The sequence below is a fragment of the Mus pahari genome, chromosome 5, assembly GCF_900095145.1.
Source record: "Mus pahari chromosome 5, PAHARI_EIJ_v1.1, whole genome shotgun sequence".
NCBI lineage: Eukaryota > Metazoa > Chordata > Mammalia > Rodentia > Muridae > Mus > Mus pahari.
The window spans coordinates 76,454,616-76,479,254 of NC_034594.1; the positions used below are offsets into that span (position 1 = coordinate 76,454,616).

At 39.2% G+C, this 24,639-nt stretch overlaps 1 protein-coding gene across 1 annotated transcript in view; it reads left to right on the forward strand.

Annotated features, from left to right (window-relative positions):
* Positions 1-24,639, forward strand: part of LOC110321973 (contactin-associated protein like 5-2) — a 631,889-nt gene that overhangs the window by 264,760 nt on the left and 342,490 nt on the right. The window contains exon 4 of the mRNA XM_029538684.1: positions 3,569-3,716. Coding sequence (XP_029394544.1) covers positions 3,569-3,716 — 148 coding nt within the window. The remainder of the gene's footprint in view (positions 1-3,568; positions 3,717-24,639) is intronic.

Genomic DNA, 24,639 nt, shown 5'->3' on the forward strand with positions numbered 1-24,639 from the left:
TGTGTGTGTGTGTGTGTGTGTGTGTGTTGGGAGGAAGATATTCTTCCTCTTTGTATCTCAAAATCATTTTCCTTGGTGTTTCCTTTGACCATTACAGTAAAATCAGGTCTATACTATTTGGTGTCACTGCGCATGATCAGGAAGACTATCTATAAATTACTAAAGCTGACAAGGACAATCATGATGAAACACACATCTTTGACAAACTATCATTGTAATATAGACAACAATCTTGGCAAGCTCAATTGGATTAGTTGTATAACATAAACATTAACTTATACTGAATTATGTTCTTCAAAATGGTTTAGAAGTTAAATTTTATTATGGATATTTGATCCTGATAGTTTTAAAGCTTAGGATTGGAACACATCTATAGAAAAACAATAATTGTAAAATAATAATCCATGTAGATGAAGGCTATGAGACATAACACAAGTAGATAGAACAGGTCTTGTACTGTGTTTGTGTGTATGTGTGTGTGTGTGTGTATGTATTTACTTATGAAGCATGTATATGTATGTAGTATATGTGGACATTTCTGTATGGGTGAGTTTGCCTGAGCACATACAGAGTCAAGATGACATGTTCATGTGTTCTCTCCTATCACTCACTGCCTTCTTCCTTTAGGCAGGCCCTCTTGCTGAACTATATACTTTTGGACTCTGTCTAGGCTGATAGTCAGCAAATCTCAGCAACATTACTATATCTTCTCCCTTTAATAATAGGATTATATGTATGCATGGTACCATTCCATGCTCATCATATGTGTGCTAGAATCTGAACTACGTTCTCCATGCTTGTTTAAAAAGTCTTCATTGTTTATAAGATTTACTTTTTAAAATTAAAATGTAATTTTATCATACCCTCCTTCACTTTTCTTTCTCTGTACCATTCCTTGTACTTCCCCATTTCTCTTTCTCAAATTTACAACCTCTTTTTCTATAAATTGTTCATATACATTCATATATAGATTATATATAATTATACACATATGCATATATATAAGCATATATACATATACATATGTATATAAGTATATATACATATATATGTATGTATACACACACATACCTTGTTCAGTTTGAACAATGTTAGCTATATTTGATTATCTGATTTCAGGACTGATCATTTGATAGTGAATAACCACCTAAATGTTTCTTATGCTCTCAACATTGCTTAGATGCCTGTAGTTCCTGAACGTTTTCCTTCAATATTAACATATCTATTGGTGTTGTCCTTGTTTCAGTTTTATTTCAGCAGCCATATGGTTAAGACTTTCTTGTTGTAACACCCTTGATATTCTTTTTTTTTCTTTAATTATTTTATTAGATATTTTCTTCATTTACATTTCGAATGCTATCCCAAAAGTCCCATATACCCTCCCCCCGTCCTGCTCCCCTATGCACTCACTCTCACTTCTTGGTCCTGGTGTTCCACTCTATGAGTCATATAAAGTTTGCAAGACCAAGGAGCCTCTCTTCCCAATGATGGCCGACTAGGCCATCTTCTGCTACATAAGCAGCTAGAGACATGAGCTCTGGGGGTACTGGTTAGCTCATATTGTTGCTCCACCTATATGGTTGCAGACCCCTTCAGCTCATTGGATAATTTCTCTAGCTCCTCCATTGGGGGCCCTGTGTTCCATCCTATAGATGACTGTGAGCATCCTTTTCTGTATTTGCCAGGCACTGGCATAGCCTCACAGGGGTCCTTTCAGCAAAATCTTGCTGGTATATACAATAGTGTCTCCATTCGGTGGCTGATTATGGGATGGACCCCCGGGTGGGGCAGTCTCTGGATGGTCCTTCCTTTCATCTTAGCTCCAAACTTTTTCTCTGCAACTCCTTCCATGGGTATTTTATTCTCTATTTTAGGGAGAAATGGAGTATCCACATGTTGGTCTTCCTTCTTCTTGATTTTCTTGTGTTTTGGAAATTGTATACTGGGTATTCTAGGTTTCTGGGTTAATATCCACTTATCAGTGAGTGCATATCAAGTGAGTTCTTTTGTGACTGGGTTACCTCACTCAGGATGATATCCTCCAAATACATCAATTTGCCTAAGATTTCATAAATTCATTGTTTTTAATAGCTGAACAGTACTCCATTGTGTAAATGTACCACATTTTCTGTATCCATTCCTCTGTTGAGGGACATCTAGGTTCTTTCCAGCTTCTGGCTAATATAAATATGGCTGCTATGAACATAGTGGAACATGTGTCCTTATTAGCAGTTGGAACATTTTCTGGGTATATGCCCAGGAGATATATTGCTGTATCTGCTGGTAGTACTATGTCCAGTTTTCTGGAGAAAGACCAGACTGATTTCCAGAGTGGTTGTACAAACTTGCAATCCCACCAGCAATGAAGGAGTGTTCCTCTTTCTCCACATCCTTGCAAGCATCTGCTATCACCTGAATTTTTTATTCCCTTGATATTCTTAAGAGACTAAATATCACTGTTCCTCTGATTCTTACAATCTTTCCTCTGTCTCTTCTGTATTGGTCTCTGAGCCTTAGATGCTGGAGTCCTGTTGAGAATGTATGTATCCATTGGCACAGGACATTCTACTGTTACTTGTACTCTACATTTTCATCAGTTGTGGTTTTCTGTGATATTTTCTTTGTTTCAAAAAATTGTTTCCTTGATGAGGAGTGAGGACCCCTCTTCTCTGTGCATATAGGCAGAAATATTTAGAATGGAGTTAGAGGTTATGCTGTGGTAGTAAAGCGGTGGTTTTATGTTCTCTTCTAAGATCCCTGACCACACTAGACCTCGGCAGTGGGTGAAGTTAAGCGTAAACATTCTTAACCACTGAGCCATCTCTTCAGACCATGTGTGTCTTTTGAAAATAAACATCAATCACAAATGAACAGAAAAATTAACTACACATATAGCTAGACTGTGATGATTCATTTTTGTAAAATGTGATGATTACACAGAGATTGGGAACTACAAAAACCTGGATGGGCCTTGGATTAGGACAGTCTTGGAGCTGACCTTCGGGCTAATTTCTAAGTACTAAGTGATTGAAAGATTTAAAGATAGATTTCCTTATAGGTTTCCCATCCTGCCCCAAAATTTTCTTTTAATTTTTAAAATGGTGGTGATGATGTTATGTATTTTGTGTTATAACTGGCCTCAAATATTATTTACAATTATTTCAGTAAAGCACCTTTCTTTCCAGGAGGATGTTGTCAGGAATCTTACAGTTCACATGAGTATAAACTTGTGGGAAAATGGAACATCATGATGTTATTGATTTTTAAATCTTCAAGTGTCATACCCTCCAGCTTCCTTTATTCATAAAACTTAGCTAGGCCTGATGTTAGGCAGAGGAACATCCAAAAGAATAGCATTTGGTGCCTATGAAAAATTGTAATGCCTGGGGCAGGGCTGTCACCACATTAGAATAATGTCAGGCAAATTAGGGCCTTTTTAATTATTATTATTTTGTCTAGTTTTGTTGTTATTATTGACATTCCCCAAAAGCCTCAGTGAATAAGCATGCATACTTCTTTTTACATGGCTTGGTACTGCATAACTCACTGGATTTCCTTTTGTCTTCAGACATTTATAGGAAACATGAACGCTAACAGTGTGGTTCACCACAAGCTGCTGCACTCTGTGAGAGCCCGCTTTGTTCGCTTTGTGCCTCTGGAGTGGAATCCAAATGGAAAGATTGGCATGAGAGTGGAGGTCTATGGATGCTCCTACAGTAAGTACCCATATGAATCAAGTCACGCAACATAAGATGGCTACATAATACCAGATTATTCATATCGAAAATGAAAATTGTGTGAGCATGAGTATGTGTGGAATTGTGTGCTTTTCTGTGCATTTGTGTATATGTTCACATGTGTAAGTGAAAAAAGCAGCTAGACAGAAACTTCCAATGTTCCCGAAGAGCATCTCATCATTTGACCTAGAACTTTTCACTTGGTCAGATATATCCAGCTGAGCCTGTGCTGGCTGAGCAGTGACCCACAAAGACTTTGACATCTCTATTTTCCTACTGCTGTGATTGCTAATGTGTATTATCACATCCAACTTGATTTAAGCACTGGGAATAAAATTCAGGTCTTCATGTCTACAAGGTAAGCACTTTAAAAGAGAAGGTATTTCCACAGTCTGTAGTTATTTTATTTGAGAATTTCATTGATTCATATATATATATATATATATATATATATATATATATATATATNTGTGTGTGTGTGTGTGTGTGTGTGTGTGTGCCTCAGCTGAGAATAGAAACATTCTTATACTCTATGGGGATCTCTATAGGGTTGAGGCAATAATGGAATAAAGCCTCAATAAAAAGTTCAAAGCTAATAGTCCTAGGTTCTTGAATAAACATTCACCACTTGCAATCAGAAATAGGATATGCTCAGCTTTTGTTTATAAGTGTTGCAAGATATTATGAAGCTAGTTTTTGTACTCCAGAACTATGAAATGAGCTTGTTCTCATCATATTCAGGATAATTCATGAAATTCTCTTCTGCAGTCATGGTATTCATATGTTATCTTGAGAGTTGTTGATAGTGATCTTTAACTGGGGATACTCCTTGAACAGAAGGAGGCTGGAAACATGGGCAGAACTGAAGATATTTCTAGAACAGTGCTGTAATCCTTTAATACAGTTCCTCATGGTATGGTGGTCTCCAACCATAAAATCATTTTGTCATTATTTCCTAACTCTAATTCTGCTACCAATATTAATAAGAATGTTAATAACTAATATGTGGGGTATCATATGTGTGAAGTCTATGAAAGGACTTTTTTGACCTCCAAAAGGGTTATGACCATAGGTTGAGAAATCACTGTACTGGAAATGAGTCAATCAAGAAGGTAGCTATTTTAATGGTCTCTTGAAGGCATAATGATGAACAAGCATACTGTGTCATTATGAATTGATTTTCTTCTTTTATTCAGTGGCATTCACCTGCTGAGTTTATAAGAATATCCAGTGTCACCTAAGGAGTAAATACATTTAGTCAACACATTAAAAAAAAAAAAAAAAACATCCAAAAAACCATTAGTTATTTTAGCTCAGTTTCCTATTTCTGAGAAAAAGTACCTTGAAAAGCATTTTCAGGGAAAAAGATGTTAATTATTTCAGCTCACAATCTCAGGTTACAGTCCATTATTGCCAGGCAATCAAGATAGCAAAAAGCTGAGGAGGACAGTCATATCCCATCGATAGCTAAGAGCAAAGTATGATGAAAATATGCTCACATGGCTTCTGTCCATCCATCATACAATGCTTAGGCAGTGGTGACACTCAGAGTGGGAATGTCTTCCTACTATTCAAGGTAATTCTCTCATAGACATGCCCACAAGCCAACCTACTCTAGAGAATCACTTACTGACATTCCCTTCATGGGGGATTCCTTGCGTTCATGCTGGCAATTAAACGTATTAGAACAGTTCAGTGAATTACTACTACTTTGGGTCACAGAGGGACCTCAAAAGTGCCTACCGCTGTTCATCAAAGCCAGCATAAAATAGTACTCAGAACCATTCAAAGTACTTCATAAAAGAGCATTTGCTTTCCTGTTGCCTTCATGAAAACACAAAACTCCCAAGTATTAATGGCTCCTTGGGAAAACTCTTGGCTACAGTGGATATGTCTGAGTAGTAAAGTTTGAAGGGAGGAGATTGACTGTGGAACCAACTGCCTTTATCATGGACAAACACTTTTAGAAAGAGTATTATGCTCTATGAAGGAAACATTGACAGCCTATCAAGGAAGGACTTTTGTCACCTGTAGGTTCTAGGAGGCCTTTAATTCCCCCTGTACCTCACCCCACAATGAGGAGCCTTTGTCACTGCTGGGAGACTTCTGTGGTTCCCATTGGCAATATTTGCTTACTTATATGTTAAGAAAGTTTCAGGATGGAAAATCACTGAAGAAAGATTATTTGTTCTTTATGAATCTATCTCTTTTGTCCTAATAATTTTAAGTAGTATGTGTGTGTGTGTGTGTGTCCACCTCTGTTTTCTCATGCAATCGTATGGGTTCTGAGGATTGAGTGTGTGTGTGTGTGTGTGTGTGTGTGTGTGTGTGTGTGTGTGTCTGCCTCTGTTTTCTCATGCAATCCTATGGGTTCTGAGGATTGAGTTCAGGTCATAAAGCATAGCAGCAAGCACATTTACCCACTGGGGAGTCATTTGCTAACCCTGGTTTAGGATTTTTATTAGTCTTTCAATGTCTCCACCTTTAGTTTTTCCCAAGAATGATATTTATCATTATTTCTTATACCTTTTGTATGCCAAGTCCAAAGGATCATGATTTTAGTTAGATCACAGTTGTTACTTTATGTGTATACATGTATGTGTGTATACTGGTACATACAGCATTGCCTGTAGATGTAGAGGCATGTGTGAAGAGGCCAGAGGTCAACTTCAACTATTCTCAAACTGGTACTGCCTACCTTGCCATTGTGAGACAAAGCCTGATGCTGGCCTGTGGCTTGAAAAATGGACCAGGCTGGCTGACTGGCCAGTTACCGCAGAGATCTGCTGGATTCTCCCCTCCCAGTGCTGAACTAACAGCACATACCACACTTAGCTTTTTTACACAGGATCTGGGGATCACAATAATGCCCTGATGTTTGAAGGGCAAACACTCAAAAATAAGGAGAATGATTATAGAAGAAGGTTTCAACTTCATCGTCTACTCTTTCATATTTAAGCTGGCAGATGCATACACATGCACACATACAAACACACACACACACACACACACANAGAGAGAGAGAGAGAGAGAGAGAGAGAGAGAGAGAGAGAGAGAGAGAGAGAGAGAGAGAGAATCTTTGAACTCAGTGTATTCATCTTCAGTCTTAGGACCCATGAGATAAATAAGCAGGAGGGTTGATATACTGAGGAGAAATTGAAAGGGATGAGGGGTTTATGAAATTTTCAAAGAATAAATAAAAATGTTATTTAAAGGAAAGCAGCCCATCTTTTTCACTCTTTTTCAGCTCCCTTTCTCTTAGGGCTTAGCTTCAGGTCTGTTAATTTTTCTGTGTGTGGCTGATGGCTGCTATAATCACCAGAACCACTAACTGTGAAGAACCTTTACATATTTATCAGTTCCAAAACTCCCTGCCAGCCTGGTCTATGGAAATAGTAATACACAATTGCTTATATTTTGCTTCCATGAAATTATTCTAAATATATCCAGCTTAATATAGATGAAAACAATCTTGTCTCCCCACAGCCTGCAGGTCTACTCCTCAAAATTCATTCTGTCTCAGTCATAGGCATCTACACCCTGCCTATTTGTATATGATACCGAAAGGGAGTTTAGTACCTTTCTTCCCTCTAAGGCCTTGTCTAGTAGCCCACCCACAACTCAAAGAATCTCTACAAGTTCTTTTCTCTCGAGATGTATAGGACTATGAAAGGCAGCCTGGTTTCTGGTTGAGCTAGGATTGGAGACCCCAGCGAACCAGAAGGACTATAGGTGTTTTTCCATGGTCCTGGACACCAGGCTCCTAGCATGAGGTCACAGCTCTTCATAGATTTATGGCCATCAGTTATATAAGGGCAATGCCCCAAGCCCCTCCGCAGGTAGAGGACTTGACATTTGGTCCTATAGCCTCAAGTCAGATCTCCATTTTAATGACACACCTAAAGACCTGGAGGCTTAGCCAATTAAACTGTCCTTCCCAGATATTCCTTCCTGCAAAAGGTAGTTATCCTCAGGCCTGCCCTTGAGAGGGTGAGGTACTATTTTACTCATCACCACTCTCTGTCATGATAATAAATGCCTTAAGACAATGGACTGTCTCTTTTCATCAGGATCGGCCACGGGGAGCAATCGAACAGGCCTTTCCCTAAAGAGCCAAAGGCCTAATCTCTTGCAGAAGGCCTCTCAGTGCTCCCAACCAAGGCCTCCACCAAGTCAAACCACCCCTGAACAAACCAAGGACTCTCTCCTCCCCTCAGGACCCAGCTGGAGCTCTCTCTTCTTTTCCCCTTCAGCCCCAGACTAGAGCCAGCCTGCGGGCCCCCACTCCACTCTCAGCTCTTTTGAGGCTCCCAGAAACACCTGGGTGCTCTAGAGCCTGAGAACTAGAACAGTCCTGGCCTCCCTGCAGGCCCGTGTACCCCTGAGCCATCTTGAGCAGTTCCCTGGGACCTCAGGCTGTGCTGCCCCATCTCTGTAGCAGTGTCTAACATAGTCAAACTCTCATGTCCAGCCTCCACCAGTAGCCTGATCCCTGTGACAGAGAGTACGCAGGACCCTCACAAACCCTACAGATACAACCCGAATGTATATCTCCTACCTTGGGAGAGAAAGGCCCCTGTGCTTAACTGTGGGATCTCAGTACTTGTTACTCTCATCCTTATCAAATCAATTCTTGAATTCCTAAGTACAAAAATGAGTGGTACAAATAAGAATCACATATTTTCCCTGCTTGCATGATCCACTAATATAAGTGAGACTCCACAACCCAAAATTCCCATTGAACACAGATCCATTAACTCCTTTCTATCGCCTCCTCTTTCTCTGCCTACCCTCCTCATCTCTCTGACCCTGTTTTCTCCCATCTCTACTTTTCTCTTTCTCTCCCTATTTTATCTTTCTTTCCTGTGTTCTGGCTCAACAGATCTCTTTGTTCCTTAACTATGCCAAAACTTGGATCTGTGCCAGTCTTTAGACAAATATTTCCCCTAGATGTTTGTCAATGTAATTGCCAATGTAATCTATGACAGTGACATTCTCAAAGGTGTGTATTCCAAATGCCCCTTAAAATTACCTGAGCTACTTCCAGTATACATGGTATTAATGTACAATGCCCAGGTATGACTTAATTTACGATATGATTCCACAAACCATACTCATAACTATTGGTTTATGCTAAGTTGATAGCTATCTACTTCTCTAGTTTCCTGCACTTTCAGGTAAGTTCACTATTAATTGCCTGCTTTTAAAACTGCTTATTTGTTAAGTGGGTAGAAACATGTTTTGGGCCAGTCTCATTGTCTAAGCTTAGCCAGGGTGGTTCTTATAGAACTAATAATATTAAAAATATTAACATTTCATTAATAAAGGCACTTCAGTATTTTAAGGGTATTATTTTTGTTTCTGTGTGCTCATAAATCTTAAATTTGTCCACAGTTTATTGACAAAAATTGGTAGAAACTTTTAATTTTAGGAAGTACCTCAGTTGGTACTTCATGCTTAGTACTGCATGCTTAGCTATGAGTTTCATTCCCAGAACCTCCTTAACCTAGCCTGTTGGCTTAGGCCTGAGGTCCCAACTAACTGAGGTAGGTCCAAGACTTTGAGAAGATCATGCTCATTCTCAATTACTTAGCACATTGTTCTAAACTATCTAAAGAAAGAGCCCCTGTAGTCATACTTTTGTTAAAATGAGTGGCCTAATTAAGTATATAACAAGCTAAAGCAAATGAATAAATACATGAAAACAATTTTGTTTCCCCACAGCAGTTCTAATCCACACCATTCATTCTGTCTCAGTCATTGTCCCCTATATTCTGCCTGTTGCTATAAAATACTGCAAAGGAGTTTAGCACTTTTCTTCACCCAAAGGCCTTGTCTAGTAACCCACAGGACTTAGATACATGTACACATAGCAAACACTATCACATTTTCTCACACAAAATTTTTTGACTGAAATTGACTGGAGAAGCCTTCTTGAGGCTGTAGTTCCTAATAGAAAGTTCCCCTAGCCTAACCAACTCCTAGTTTTGGTGAGGTTTCTGAGAAAATCAGGAAATAGCAATACATGGAGATAACATCATCTGTCTCTCTTTCTATCCATCATCTATTTTTCTATTTGTCATATTTTATATAATTATTTATGTTTCATATTTTACTTATAATCTATCCATATGTTATTAATTATTTTATTTACATTTTAAATGTTAACCCCTTACTGGTCCTCTCTCCAAGAGTACCCCAACATTAAGAGACTGTTCCTTAACAGTGGGGTACTCCCTCCCCTGTGCCGTGTTAAGAGAGTGTTCCCCAACCAACCTACCTATTCCCACCTTACCCCTCTATCATTCCCCTTCTCTGGGGCACCAAGCCTTCATAGGACCAAGTGAACCCCTTCCCACTGAGGCTAGACAAGGCAGTCCTCTCTTACATATGTAGCAGAAGTCCCTCTGAGCTCTGAGGGGATTAGTTGACACTGATTTATTTCCTATGGAGTTACAATCCCCTTCAGCTCCTTCAGTCATTCTCCAAACTGTTTCAATGGGGTCCCTGGCTCAGTCCAATCATTGGCTATAAACATCTGCATCTGTTTTAGTCAGATGCTGGCAGAGCCTCTCAGAGGACAGCCTTTATAGGCTTCTGTCTGAAAGCACATCTTGGCATCGGCAATAGTGTTGTGGTTTGGTGTCTAGGCCTGGTATGAATGCCAAGGTGGGGTAGTCTCTGGATGGCCTTTTCTTCAGTCTCTGCTCATTTTTTTGTACCTGCATTTCTTTTAGACAGAAACAATTTTGGATTAATTTTATTTGAAATGGATTGGTGACTCCATCTCTTAATTGGAGACCATGCCTATCTACTGAAGATAGTTGAACATTCCTGCTATTGTCATCTCCAATGGGTCCTGGGTGCCTTACACATCCCTGGTGTCTGGGACATTCTAGTTGTTTCCCCCATTCCCCACTCCACAGTGATGCATATTTCTATGAATTCTCCTGACACTCTTGGCTTCTCTCTTGTCTCTTCCTATATGTGATCCTGGCCCCCTTTTCTGCTCCCCTCCCTTCCTCTGACTCCTGTTATTGTTTTTCCTTTTCTAAGTGTGATTTAAGCATCCACACTTGGGCTTTCCTTCCTGTTAAGCTTCAAATGGTCAATGGGTTGCACCATGAGTACTCTGAACGTTTTTATTAATTTCTGCTTATCAGTGAGTACATACCATAGATGTCCTTTTGGGTGTGTGTTACCTCATTTAGGATAATATTTTCTAGTTCCATCCATTTGCCTGAAAAATGCATGATGTTCTAGCTTTTAATAGCTGAGTATTATTTCATTGTGTATATGTGTCATATTTTCTAGTTTGATTCTTCTATTGAGGGATATCTGGGTTGTTTCCAACTTCTGGCTGCCATGAACATAGTGGAGCACATGTCCTTGTGATATGGTCAAGCCTCTTTTGGGTATATGCTCAAGAGTGGAATATCTGGATCTTCAGGTAGAACTATTTCCAATTTTCTGAGGAACTCAAAGTTCTAACAAGAGCAATTAGACAACAAAAGGATGTCAAAGGGAAAAAAAAATAGATAGGAAGAAATCAAAGTATCCCTATTTGCAGATGATATAGTAGTACATATAAGAAACCAAAAAGTTCTACCAGAGTCACCCTACAATTAATAAACAATGTCAGCGGAGTAACTAAATATAAAAATGAACTAAAACAAATCAGTAGCTTTCCTCTACACAAGGAATAAATGATCTAAGAAAGAAATTAGGGAAAGAGTAATTATCAACTTCATGTGGAGTAACAAAAAAAAAAAAAAGGATAGTGAAAACAATTCTCAAAAATAAATGAAATTCTTGGAAAAATCACCATCCTTGACATCAAGTTGTACTACAGAGGAATAATGATACAAATCAAATGGTATTTGTAGAGAGACAGACAAGTCAGTCAATGGAATAGAATTGAAGATGCAGAAATAAACCCACACACCTACCTATAGACACTTGATCTTTGACATTGAAGCCAAAACTATTCAATGGGGGAAAAAAGCATCTTCAACAAAGGGTGGTACTCTACCTGGTAGCCTGCTTATAAAAGAATACTTTTTTTGCAAAACACAAGAAAACCAAGAAGGAAGACCATCGTGTGGATTCTTCATTCTTCCTTAGAATAAGGAACAAAATACCCATGAAAGGATATAAGTACAGAGACAAAATTTAGAGCTAAGATGAAAGGATGGACTATCCAGAGACTACCCCATCTGGGGATCTATCCCATCATCAGCTACCAAAGCCAGATACTAATGCACATGCCAGGAAGATTCTGCTGAAGAGACCCTGATATAGCAGCCTCTTGTGAGGCTATGCCAGTGCCTGGCAAGCACAGAACTGGATGCTCACAGTCAGCTATTGGATGGAGCACAGGGCTCCCAATGGAGGAGCTAGAGAAAGTACCCAAGGAGCTGAAGGGGGATGCAACCCTGTAGGTGGAACAACAATATGAACTAACCAGTAGCCCCTGAGCTTGTGTCTCTAGCTGCATATGTAGCAGAAGATGGCCTAATCGACCATCATTGGGAAGAGAGGCCCTTTGGTCTTACAAAATTTATATGCCCCAGTACAGGGGAACACCAGGGCCAAGAAGTGGGAGTGGGTGGATAGGGGAGCAGGGATGGGGGAAGGGTATGGGGAACTTTTGGGATAGCATTTGAAATGTAAATAAAGAAAATAATAAAAAAATAAAATTAAAAAATAAAAATAAAAAGTCTCAAAAAAAGAATACTAATTGATTAATTTTTATCTCCTTGTACATAGCTAATGTCCAAGTGGATCAAAGATCTCAGCATAAAACCAGATACAGTGAATCTGATAGAAGAGAAAGTGAGAAATAACCTCAAACACATTGGTACAGAGGAAAGTATCCTGAAAAGAACACCAATGGTTCAGGTTCTAAGATCAACAATTGACAAATGGGACCTCAGGAAACTGAAAAGCTTCTGTAAGGCAAAGGGCACTGTCAGTAGGACAAAATGGCAACCTACAATTTGGGAAAAGATCTTTATAAACCCTCTATCCAATACAGGGCTAATATCCAAAATGTATAAAGAACTCAAGCAGTTAGACTCCAGAAAACCAAATAACACAATTAAAAAATAGTGTATATAGCTAAAGAGAGAATTCTTAACTGAGAAATTTTGAATAACTGAGAAACACCTAAAGAAATTTCCAACATTCGTAGTTATCAGGGAAATGCAAATCAAAACAAAGCTGAGATTCAACCTTACACCAATCCGAAAGGCTAAGATCAAAAACTTCAGTGACAGTAGATGCTAGTGAGAATGTGGAGAAATAGTAACACTTCTCCTTTTCTGATGGGATTGCAAACAGATACAACCACTTTGGAAATATCCATGAGTTTTAAATTACTTTTAAAAGTAATTTATAGTCACGTTTAATTTAAAATTACCTTTATCAGCTATCAAGACCTCCAAACGGACAACAGACTTATGTTCTTAGATCTCTAGCGCTCTGCACACATAAGGCCAATTTCTCTCAATAATTGTTAAGGGACAGTGTCTCTCTAAAGCGGCAATAAGGCCATAAATAGCTGAGGCAAGGTGGGGCTTGAACAAAATTTGCTCTCATCTTCCCTTGTGGACATGCATTTATATCTGGGAGTATTCATTGTGTGGAATAAAACATTTCCTTGGAAGAAAAATATAATTTTGACAGAAGGTTAGTTTTTCACTGCCAAAGTCAAAACCAAGAACCTTTATTTTTCAAACATACACATATAAGAGGCTTCAGGGACAAGGTTGAATTGTTGCCAGGAGCAATAGCTCCTACGCACATCTCCAATCCTGTGTCCTCACCTGTACCTTCGCTCTTAATTTTGCATAAGAACCATTTCTTTCTATTAGTTTATAAATAAGTCTCTGGAGCTCTGCCAGAAGAATGCCTGCACAGGTGAAAGAAGCCCAGTCACGATCACCAGCACCATCAAAACCTGCCTTTAATCCTAGCACTTATTCAGAGGTGGAGGCAGAATGGGTACAAGTTTAAGGTCAACCTCAGCTTCATAGCCATTTCAAACTCATCACCGGCTACATATTTTTTCTCAAAAGAAAATACCACAAAAATACCTACTTTGACCACAAGCAAATTACTATTGTTTATAAAAGTAGTTGTGATAAAGGTCCAGAATTTAAGCCAGTTGTCTCAAACTCTATTTCTAATATAACTATTATGTATTTGTCTTCAGATATTTGGGTCACACTTTCCCCATTCTTTCCTCAGTTCTATTCAGGTACACATATTGCTGCTAATTTAGTAGTCAGAAGTTGGGATTTCACAATCTTGGTCCTAAAGGACTTTGACATCTTCCATCAAGCCATCTGGAGATGTTAAGCTTCTTTAAATTTTCTGTGGAGCTTCGATTTGAATTTCTTTATGTGTGGGAAGCTAATTAATTTTAAAAGCATTATAAATTCTGATAACACATAATGATCTGCCAGGCTCCCCAGACTCATTAAGAATTATAACCCTCGTTTTATGTCCCAAGATCCTCCCCCTACACAAGACCTTGCTCCTATCTGGTTAATTACTTCCAAGTGCTCATCCAAAATTCACCACTTTCTAAGCCAAAGTCATGCCCTCTTTCCCCAAACAAATCCTTTATCATCATCTTGGCTTCAGCTGCTTTCTTTGCTATTGTCCTTATAATCCAGTCATTTAACACAGCAGCAGAAGTCATAAAGTTGTAAATTTCATCTTTGGGTTGCTAACATCAGTATAGTCTTAGCATGGGAATGATGGGAAGCCTTGTACACAGCCAAGTCAGCCTTGGAGATTTGGAAGACAGGACAACAGTGGGCAGATGTGACACTTGGAGGCCCCAGATCCCACTTTGCAAATCTGGCACCTTATAGCCAGATCTGGATAGTCTCACCAGATGATTGCAGATACTTTACTCAGGATATAAGAAAGCATAAATCCAGATGTACCTAACATTAGACCAACATAGGGGTCTTATTCTTAGAAATCACCGGAAGAACTGAGGAGATAAGTGTGCATATTTATAGGTAATAGAAGTATAGTGCACAGAAAGACTTCTGTCTTAACCCATGACCACTTTGTGATGTTTCTAATCAATTGAAAACCTGAATACTCCTCAACGATTGATATATGTTAATGCATTGTCTTTTGTTGCTGTCTTTGGTCAGGCAGTGGTGTCTCATGCCTTTAATCCCAGCACTTGGGATGCAGAGGCAGGCAGATTTATTAGTTTGAGGCCAGCCTGGTCTACAGAGTGAGTTCCAGGACAGCCAGGGCTAAACACAGAAACCCTGTCTTGAAAAACAAAAACAAAAACAAAAACAAAAAAAATTAAACACCTTTGATGCTGTCTTTGGGCTATCGAGGTTCAGAAGACCGCCCTAGATCTGCAGAAATATAGACTTCAGAAGCTACAGGAATCTGTCAAAGGAATGCTTATGACTAGGGAGAGAGCACAGACAGTAAGTATTGCTCTGCAAATAGGAGGACCTGAGTTTCTTCCACAGGTCCAATTTTTAGGAAAATGATGTTCAGGTGTATCCACATGTGCAATCTCATTATTGAGATATAGAGTCAGGCAGACGCCTGGGGACTATTTGGCAGCCTATGTACTAGATGTCTTAGTGAATTTGTCTAGTGAGAGATTTTGTCTCAAAATACCAAAGTGAATAGCACCTAAGGAACAGTACCCAAGATTAAATCCTATAACTTCCACATACACTGTGCATCCAGGTGCCCCTTCATGCATACAAACATGTACACACACACACACACACACACACACACACACACACACACACACCTATAGACATATGCATACCAAAAGCCAAAATCAAACACTTAATAGCTGGGGAAGTTGAAGGAACCAAGTCCTTGTAGGTAAAGCTAGGGAAAGGGAGGAATGGCCACAGCAGCCAATCATTCCTGATGAATGAGTGCCTCATGGATGAGCTGCTGCCATGGCTCTGAAAATCTGTTTGCCTTATGCTAACCATGGAATTTAAAAGGCAATCTATCCTTGTATTTGGACCAACCACTCTGCAGTTTCCCCACACCAGCCAGGGCCACACCTGACAGCTTGTTTTACCATCAGTTTCTGTGGAAGTGGTCACCTCAGTGATGGATGTATTGACACTTTGGCTACAAATACAAAGCACCCATGCGGAATCATGTATCCACATACAGAATCTATGTAAAACATGAAATCATGGAAATTTCTTTTTTATTTTTCTGTTCTGTGTATTTGTGTTATATATGTGTATACAAGCACATACATGTGTGTGTGTGTGTGTGTGTGTTTGTGTCTGTGTGTTTGCACATGTGAAGACCAGTGGTAGACATTTTATTTTTATTATTTTTATCATATCAGGTTTCTGAGTGGACCTGGAATTCACTAAAATCACTTGTAGGTAAACAGCAAGTCCCCAGATCCTTTGCCGATGCCTCTACAGCTCTGAGATTACAGGCTTCATGGTGTCACCTGTTGTTGTTGTTGTTGTTGTTGTTGTTGTTGTTGTTGTTTTGTGGGGGGTGGTATGGAATGTGTGTGTGTGTGTGTGTGTGTGTGTATGCTTGTGTATAGTGTAGTATGATATGCATGGGTGTACATACACTTATGAGTGTGGAAGCCAGAGAAGACCATCAAGCCTCCTGCATCATCACTGTGTCTTGTTACCCCAAGAAAGGATCTCTTACTGAGCACAGCTCTAGGCTGCCATTCAAGAATTCTCATGACCTCCAGAGCACTATAATAACAGACATGCAAATGGCTATACTACCTTTCATTATTTTCTTAATGTAGTTTCTAGAGATTCTGAACCTTTTGCTTGTGAAGCAAATATTCTTATTCATGGAGTCATCCTTAGCTTTTTAAATAATAATGGGAGAGCTGAACTCAGGTCCTTACTGTACTAAGCCCACCATCTCCCAGGTCCATAGCAATGTTTCTATACCTACCATCACAAAAGGGAAAACTAGCAGCTTTCTGCTCCAATTTTGAAACTGCTGCTTAAACTTCAAGTGAGTGGCTCTCCTGGAGCATCTGCATGCTGCATCTGAGAAGATCTCTGAAAATGGGGTAAACCAGAGACAACGATAAAATCTGTATGATGCTACTTCACAGGCCTTCTTCCCTACTCTCAGCCTTCGCTACAATCATCCCTGTCCTTCTGGTGACCTGTAAAAAATACTTATGAAATATTTCCTTCTTGATGAGACCTTATTCCAAATCTAAATGAGTGCCCATCTCTCATGACTATGCAAGTTGTTCTTTTCATTTGAAGTCTTATCTCCCAGTTTGTCTCACTATGTCCTGCTCCACTCCTTTTGTTACTGACTAGTTGTTTATATTGTATTGTTTTACTCCCACCAGATCCTTCAGAGAAATGAATTGTATGAAGCATATTAACACTTCTTTTTATTGCATACCATTCCATCATGTTGATTCGATTATATCCACAATGTTGTGTGTGATTCTCTAGATTGTATTTGTCATATTTGTATCAGAGAAATGAGACCAAAATGAATTTAGACTATTACTCATATGGAGTTGAGGAAATGGTTTAGATGGTAATGAACTTGAAATGCAAGCATGAGCACCCACTACCTAGGACCCATGTGAGGGATAACCTTGGCTAAAATAAACTGGATATGATGATATATGTTGTGAGGGGCATAAACAAAAATATCCATGGATCATGCTAGCCTATTTTCAGAGTAAAAGCTTCCTTTGAAATAAAAAACACTTTGATCTTCCTCTTGCATCCAAATACTCTTCTGTGTACACACACACACACACACACACACACACACACAAACGCCAGAGAGAGAGAGGCACACACGCACATGCACATGCACACACACACACTGAAATTAAGAAATAATAAACCCCTCCAGTCTGCACCAGAACTGGGTCACCTAGGGTGCGGAGCCAGCGGATACCCCCACGGACCCTAGAGGACTCTCCACGCGATCATAGGATCACCAGTGAGTGGAATACAACATCTGCTCCAAATCAACCGCACATGAGGCTTGAGACAGCAGTAGGGAAGCAGAGAATCGGCCTGACCAGGGGCACAAGTCCCTTCCGGTCAGTGCCAGCACTGGGTCACCTAGGGCGCTGAGTCGGCGGACACCCCCAAGGACCCCAGAGGACTCTCCACGTGATCTTAGGATCAATGGTGAGTGAAACACAACATCTGCTCCAATCTAATTGTGATGGGCCTGTGACAGCAGGAAAAAGATCCTAACTCAAAACATCCAGGAAATCCAGGACACAATGAGAAGACCAAACCTACGGATAATAGGAGTAGATGAGAATGAAAATTTTCAACTTAAAGGGTCAGCAAATATCTTCAACAAAATTATAGAAGAAAACTTCCCATACCTAAAGAAAGAGATGACCATAAACATACAAGAAGCCTACAGAACTCCAAATAGACTGGACCAGAAAAAAAAATTCCTTTTGACACATAAAAATCAGAACAACAAATGCACTAAATAAAGACAGAATATTAAAAGCAGTAAGGGAAAATGTCAAGTAACATATATAGGCAGGCCTATTAAAATTACTCCAGACTTCTCACCAGAGACTATGAAAGCCAGATGATCCTGGACAGATGTTATGCAGACCCTAAGAGAACACAAATGCCAGCCCAGGCTACTATACCCAGATGATGATTTTGGTATGTTCTTTGCAATTTGTGAAAAGTTTAATGACACTGTATACTTATAACTCTATTCACAGATATATGGAGATTGTTCAAAAATATGCAGAAAACCCTTATTAAGAGAATCTAGTTTGTTATTTTTAGCAAGATGAGTCCCAGTGGTCAATACGCATGTTATATAAACCGGGCTTATTGGGTACACACCTGAAACTCCTGCACTCAGAAGGTAGAAGCAAAAGGACCAGAAGTTCAGTGATGTTCTTAGCGACACAAGTTTGAGGCCATCCTGGTCTACTGGAGACTCCTTTGCAGGAAAATAAGGCTTGAATCTAGAGTTTTGGTTTTCCACTGTTTTAACTTTTTTAAAAAAAGTTGACTTGATTCTTTTCCTATTTATTTCATCTGCTTATAAAATACAGGAAGTCCTGGAATTCCCTTTGAAGAGCTGTCTTTGAGCTTTTACAGTTTACTAACCAAACTTCTTTTGTGTTGAGGGTTCATCTCAGGTAGTCATAATTGTTGATTAAGCCTGGAAAAATCACAGAATAGGTGTGTGGGGGGACTAGTGAAATTCAAGCCAACTTTGAAAACCTTTTTGGTTTATGGATTACAAGCTAAAGCCTTCAGGTCTTTAGTGCAAGCACATGATCTAAATACAATATTTATTTTCATATAATATAATATAAATGAGAAAAGCTTCAAATGTATTTATATTAAAAACCTTGTTTACTCTGAGTAGCTGAAGAATCCAAGTGAGACTAATTGTTTCAAGGTGAGTGAGTATTTTCTCCTGTCAGGGTTAACCTTCACCTTTTTGATTCTGAGACACAAACATCTTCTTCCCAGGTGCTCCCCAGAGCTGTTTATCTTCCCACTCGGGAATTGAAACTTGGACTGTTTTAGTCAGAAAAGCCCCCTTTAGCTGGTTTGTTGACAGTCTTCCAAGACTCACCAAATGTGTCAGAATTTGCTTCAAGAACTCTGTATTTCTCAGAAAATAAGCTTGACAGCTGGGTCAGCAATTATGGGGCCAGTAGGAACTAAACCTTATTGGCATTCTGGAGCTGTTCAGAGAAGTAAGGTGACTGGGCAGGATTTGCTTTGACCTGCAAGGTCAGGCAGGGGAGATATATACCATTTACCCTTACTGGGGGGATTTTCACGACCATGATTTGCCTATCAATCATAGTCTGGAAAAATCTTCCAATGAGTCGTCACTCAACAAACCACAGATTGCATTGAACAGAATGTACAATAATGAGATAATTAAAACCAATTTTGAGGCAGAGAAATATTATTCTCTCCAGTATCTCCTTACTAGTTGTGTTCCAGGTCACCGGCATCATAGGTGAAGCAATAAGCTCTCAGTAGTGGTGTACCAGCTAGTCTCAAGCACATAGCAGAAAAAGAGCAAATCGATCAAAATGGTCCATGGAATACCTCAAACATCAAAATCTCTTAGGGGGAATCCTTAATATACCAACTGTGGGTCCATGCTCTGAAAAATGTTGATACTTACTTCATGAAAGCACCAGAGCTTTGATATAAGGAAAACAGAGCAATATATCTTATTACTTTGCAATATGTATTATCATCTCAAGATGACAGGCACACTGACTTAAAGCAGAGAGCAACTTTTCTTTTCTCCCTCCCTTCCTGTCTCATTGGCTGAATAATCAGGAATCTACAGTCTTATACATTATGACTTCATCTTCATGATTTACAACCCATTTATTTTAGAGATTGTCTGACTGTAGGCTGCTTAGTAACCTTGACTGTTCACAACTATCTACAATAGCCAGAACCATCAGGCTAATACAGTTTGAGTATGGATTGCTAGTTTATGGTCTCCTGAAGTGAAAGTTTCTGGTTGTGTCATGGGATACAAACACAGTATTTTGCAGAGGCAGACTCATGTGGTGTTTTGGTGAGGCAAGTCCTGTGGAAGGACGTGTGATGTTTGGGGAAAGTATTAAGTATGACTCAACAGACAGCAAAAGGGTGATTGCATAGCTAACTGTGCAATTCTTCCTTGGTCTCATGTCTTCATTGATCTACACTTTAAGGGAGGTGTGACAGAGAACTTCTGACACCCTAGCTGGTCCAGATTGTTCCTGCTAACTGGTGCAGAGTCAGTGGAACAGGAGTGCTGGTATCCTGACAAATGGAGATTGAAGTCACCCCAAAGAACTATTTCTAAACATACTCCCTTGTCCTATTTACAGTCTTTTTACCTCTACATTTGGACAGTGGTTTAGTTGGTTTAAAACATTTAGAAACCCCCATTAAGGTAACTTTTTGAAAAAAATCTAAACCAACAGTATCCCAGAGCTTTCTGTTCATTTGTATTTGGACCTAAGATGACTTAAAGTATCTTAATATTGAAAATGAACCAACAGACTTTGTTTCTTCCATATATCCTGAATTACATCAATGAGGTCCAAGATTCTGTACTTCTGATCTGCTTCCTTTGATATAATACTGCTCTTCTGTGAAGATGGGGGCTCCACTCAGCTGATCTTTACAGACACAAGATCTAACCCTGTGTGTTCTCTTTTCCTGACATTTCACTACTGGCAATACCTTTTACTTTAAGAAATACTTCTCTTGGTTTGATATACTTTTGAAACTCTACCTCACCTTGGATAAGGTGGGAAACCTCTCCTTTGATCTGAACAAACAAACAGAGCTTGCTTGCTTCTACTGGCTTGAGAGTTGTGTCTATGCTCTTTAGCTTCAAGTTTAGAACCTAGGGTATCATTCGCCATCCATGTTGTGCAGCCAGGATTTAGGCACATATTATGTAAGTGATTAATAGGATGAAGCCAGGGATTTAAGAAGCTTTCTCTGTGGGTTAAACAGTTGCTGCACTGGTATGTATATCTCAATTCAGGTCAAATGCACCCAAATAAATACTACGCAGATGTAGAATTCCACTTCAAAACTTACAAAGTCGAAACAGGAATCCTTTGCACAAGATGTCAAGCTAAGCTAGCTATTAGTAAGCTGAGGATTCAAGTCAGTGACTCTGCCTCAAAAATTAAGATGGGAGCAAGGAGGGAAAAGGTTTTATATCAACTTCCGGCCTCCATCTGTACATATTTATACATACATATGTTACTTCCCCATATCTATACAACACATACACACTCACACCATACATATATACATATCAGTCAGTCAATATAAATATAAATATAAATATAAATATAAATATAAATATAAGAATCAAGGATAAACCAAGATTATCTGAGAGCAATGAGTTCATATTACTCAGGTAGAAGAAAAAGACCTAGTAGGAACCTAGTAGGCACTGGGAGAATAGAACTGAGGGAAAGTATAGAGACTGACATACATTTTACAGCATCATACCTCCACCAGCAAATGTTTTAATGGATGATGCATTATACAAATTCAGGAGAAAACAGTCTTTTATAAATAACACACAAAGGGTCAAAATCCTCTTGATTCATTGCCACCAACACTCTGCTTATCCCAGCTGTCTTATGATCTCCTACTCTACAAAGTGCTTGCTTGATAAACTTCTTTATGTATCTACTTCTAGCTCACTACCCATTCCCAGTCTCAATCATTGCTCCAGGACATGAGAACATGAAAAATTACCAGGGAAAGCCTCCATATTCAATCCATGCCTATTTCAAAAGTACCACAAAGTATCTACCCTAAAAGCTTCTCAAACACAAATCTTTTTGCTCAGGCTTTCACATGATAAGCCCCTGCTCTGAATGACCATGGAATTTTTGTGCATAAAGACATGTGGAACACTAGGAACCAGGGGATTCCATATTAACTTGTAAAAAAGAGAAGTAATCTTTAAAAATTGTGTGTGTGAGAGAGAGAAGGGGAGAGGGACAGAGATAGAGATAGAGACAGAGATGTGTGTGTTTGGGCATGTGTATGTACTTGGAGTACATCCAGAGGTCAGCAGAGAATCTTGATCAGTCTGTCTCATGTAGTTTTCTGTTTGTTTCAGATATTAAATTTCACTCTTAGACTTGTAGAGCAAAGCATCTTATTTGTTGCACCATCTTAGGTGCTCTCCATTTTTTCTTTGTTTTGGCCTATTTTCTGTCTTTTAATTTTTATTGAAAAAGATTGTTTTAAAATGCAATAAAAACAGACCATAATTTCCCTACTCTTAGATCTCCCAACCTCCCCTCTCTCCTGGATCCATTCCCCCTCTTTCTTCCTTGAAAAAAAAAAAGAGTAGGATTCCAAGAAACAATAACCCAATACAATAAAACAGAATACAATAAGATAAAACAAAATCCTTTACGCCATGGCTGGATAATGCCACTCAAGAGAAAGAAAAAAGTCCCAAGAGCAGGCAAATGAGTCAAAGACTCAAACTGTTAGGAATCCCACAAGAACACCAAGCTAACAACTCCCACAGACATCTGCAGGCCCTATGCTTGCTGGCTTTGTCTCTGTAAGGTAACATGAGCCCTGCTTAGTAGACTCAGTGGGCCATCATTTCATGTTATCCTTCATCCTTTTTACTCCCACAATCTTTCTGCAATCATTTTCCATAGGATTCTATAAGCTCCAAGGACCTCCAGTTTAAACTCTTTCTGTACAATGTATGACTGTGGATATCTGCATCTACTCCCATTAGCTGCCAAAGGAAGCTTCACTGCTGATGCTTAGACAAGATGAATCAAAGAGTATAGCAAAATATCATTAGGAATCATTTCTTTCTCTTTTTTTCTCAACCAGTTATGTTTGGGTTTACCCTAGGTTTCTGGGCTACCTAGTCTCTGCTTCCTGGCTACCTAGGATGTGTAAGACATATATTTCCTCTCATGGAATTGCCCTCAAGTTAAATCAGATATTGCTTGGGCTTGGCTAATCCCACAAGTTCTGCACCACAGCTGACTCAGCACATTCTGCAAGCAGTAAAGATTTTAGGTCAAAGGTTTTGAGGCTTGGTTGATGTTTACATTTTTCTTTTAGTATCCTATAGAATACCTCCCCAAACTGAAGACACTAGAATATAGGGGTGAAGGCTTCACATGGGCACCAGCTCAACCTTTCCATGTTCAATGAGCTTTGTGGATATCTCCTCAGCAATGAGGCCTTGTTATCAGTTTCAGTTTAAAGAGGACAACTATCTGTCCTAGCATCAACCTGGGTTTAGATTTATCCCCTGGGTTTAGAAATATCCACAGGAACCACTTGGTCAGCAACTCAATAAAACACATCTCAGTCCTGCCCTTGGGAGCCTTGTGTGGTGACAAGAGAAGGCCCTTTCATACTCTGCATCCCCTATTACTATAAGCCCTCACTAGGATCACCCTCATAGATTCCAGGGAGCTTCTACTGCACTAGGTTTCCACATAACTCTCTCAAAGTTCTCCAATTCCAGTTGACTCACTCTGCATATTCTTCCTCCATCTCCCCCAACCAGATCTGTACTTTACCCATTCATACCTGCCCAGCAGGTCATGTGCACAATCTATTTCTCCTTCCTTAGGAGAGACATCCATTGGCTCAAGAGCCCTCCTTTTTACCTAGCCTCTCTGAATCTATGGATTATAGCTAGTTTATTATTTACTTAAGAGCTAATATTTACTTATTCTTTGGCTCACTTTGATTTTCACTATGTATGTTTTCCTCAAATTGCAAAAAATTCTTTGTATCTCACAAAATCCTTAAAGTAACTCCATTATTTAATTAGGCAAAACTTGCCTCCAATGTCAAACAACTCATTACTTTGTGAATTCCTTTGTGCGGGTGCCTCATCTCCTGAGCCTCAGCTTTCCTTTTATAAAGGAAGGATAATCTAGATCATGCATGACTGCAAAGCTCATTAAATGAGCTAAATATATGCTAACAATTACCCAAGGATAGTTTGTTTAACACACAGCATACTCATCTCCATAAGCCATTGCAAAACTGTGAGCAAATATGGAGGGCATATTGAGATCTGTTGATTATTAAGTAGTAATCATGGAATTGAGGAGATACCTCTGTGAGGTAAAGGGTTTTCTATGTTAAGTTGAGTGACTTGAGTTTGAATCCATGTAAAAAGCCAAGTATGGGGGCACACATTTATAGTGGCACCAATCCCTCAGAAAAATTGGAAATAGAAATGAAACTAACTTCAAGCTCATGAGCCCGCTGAGTTATAGAGGTAGAAACAAACGAAGAAGAAGAAGAAGAAGAAGAAGAAGAAGAAGAAGAAGAAGAAGAAGAAGAAGAAG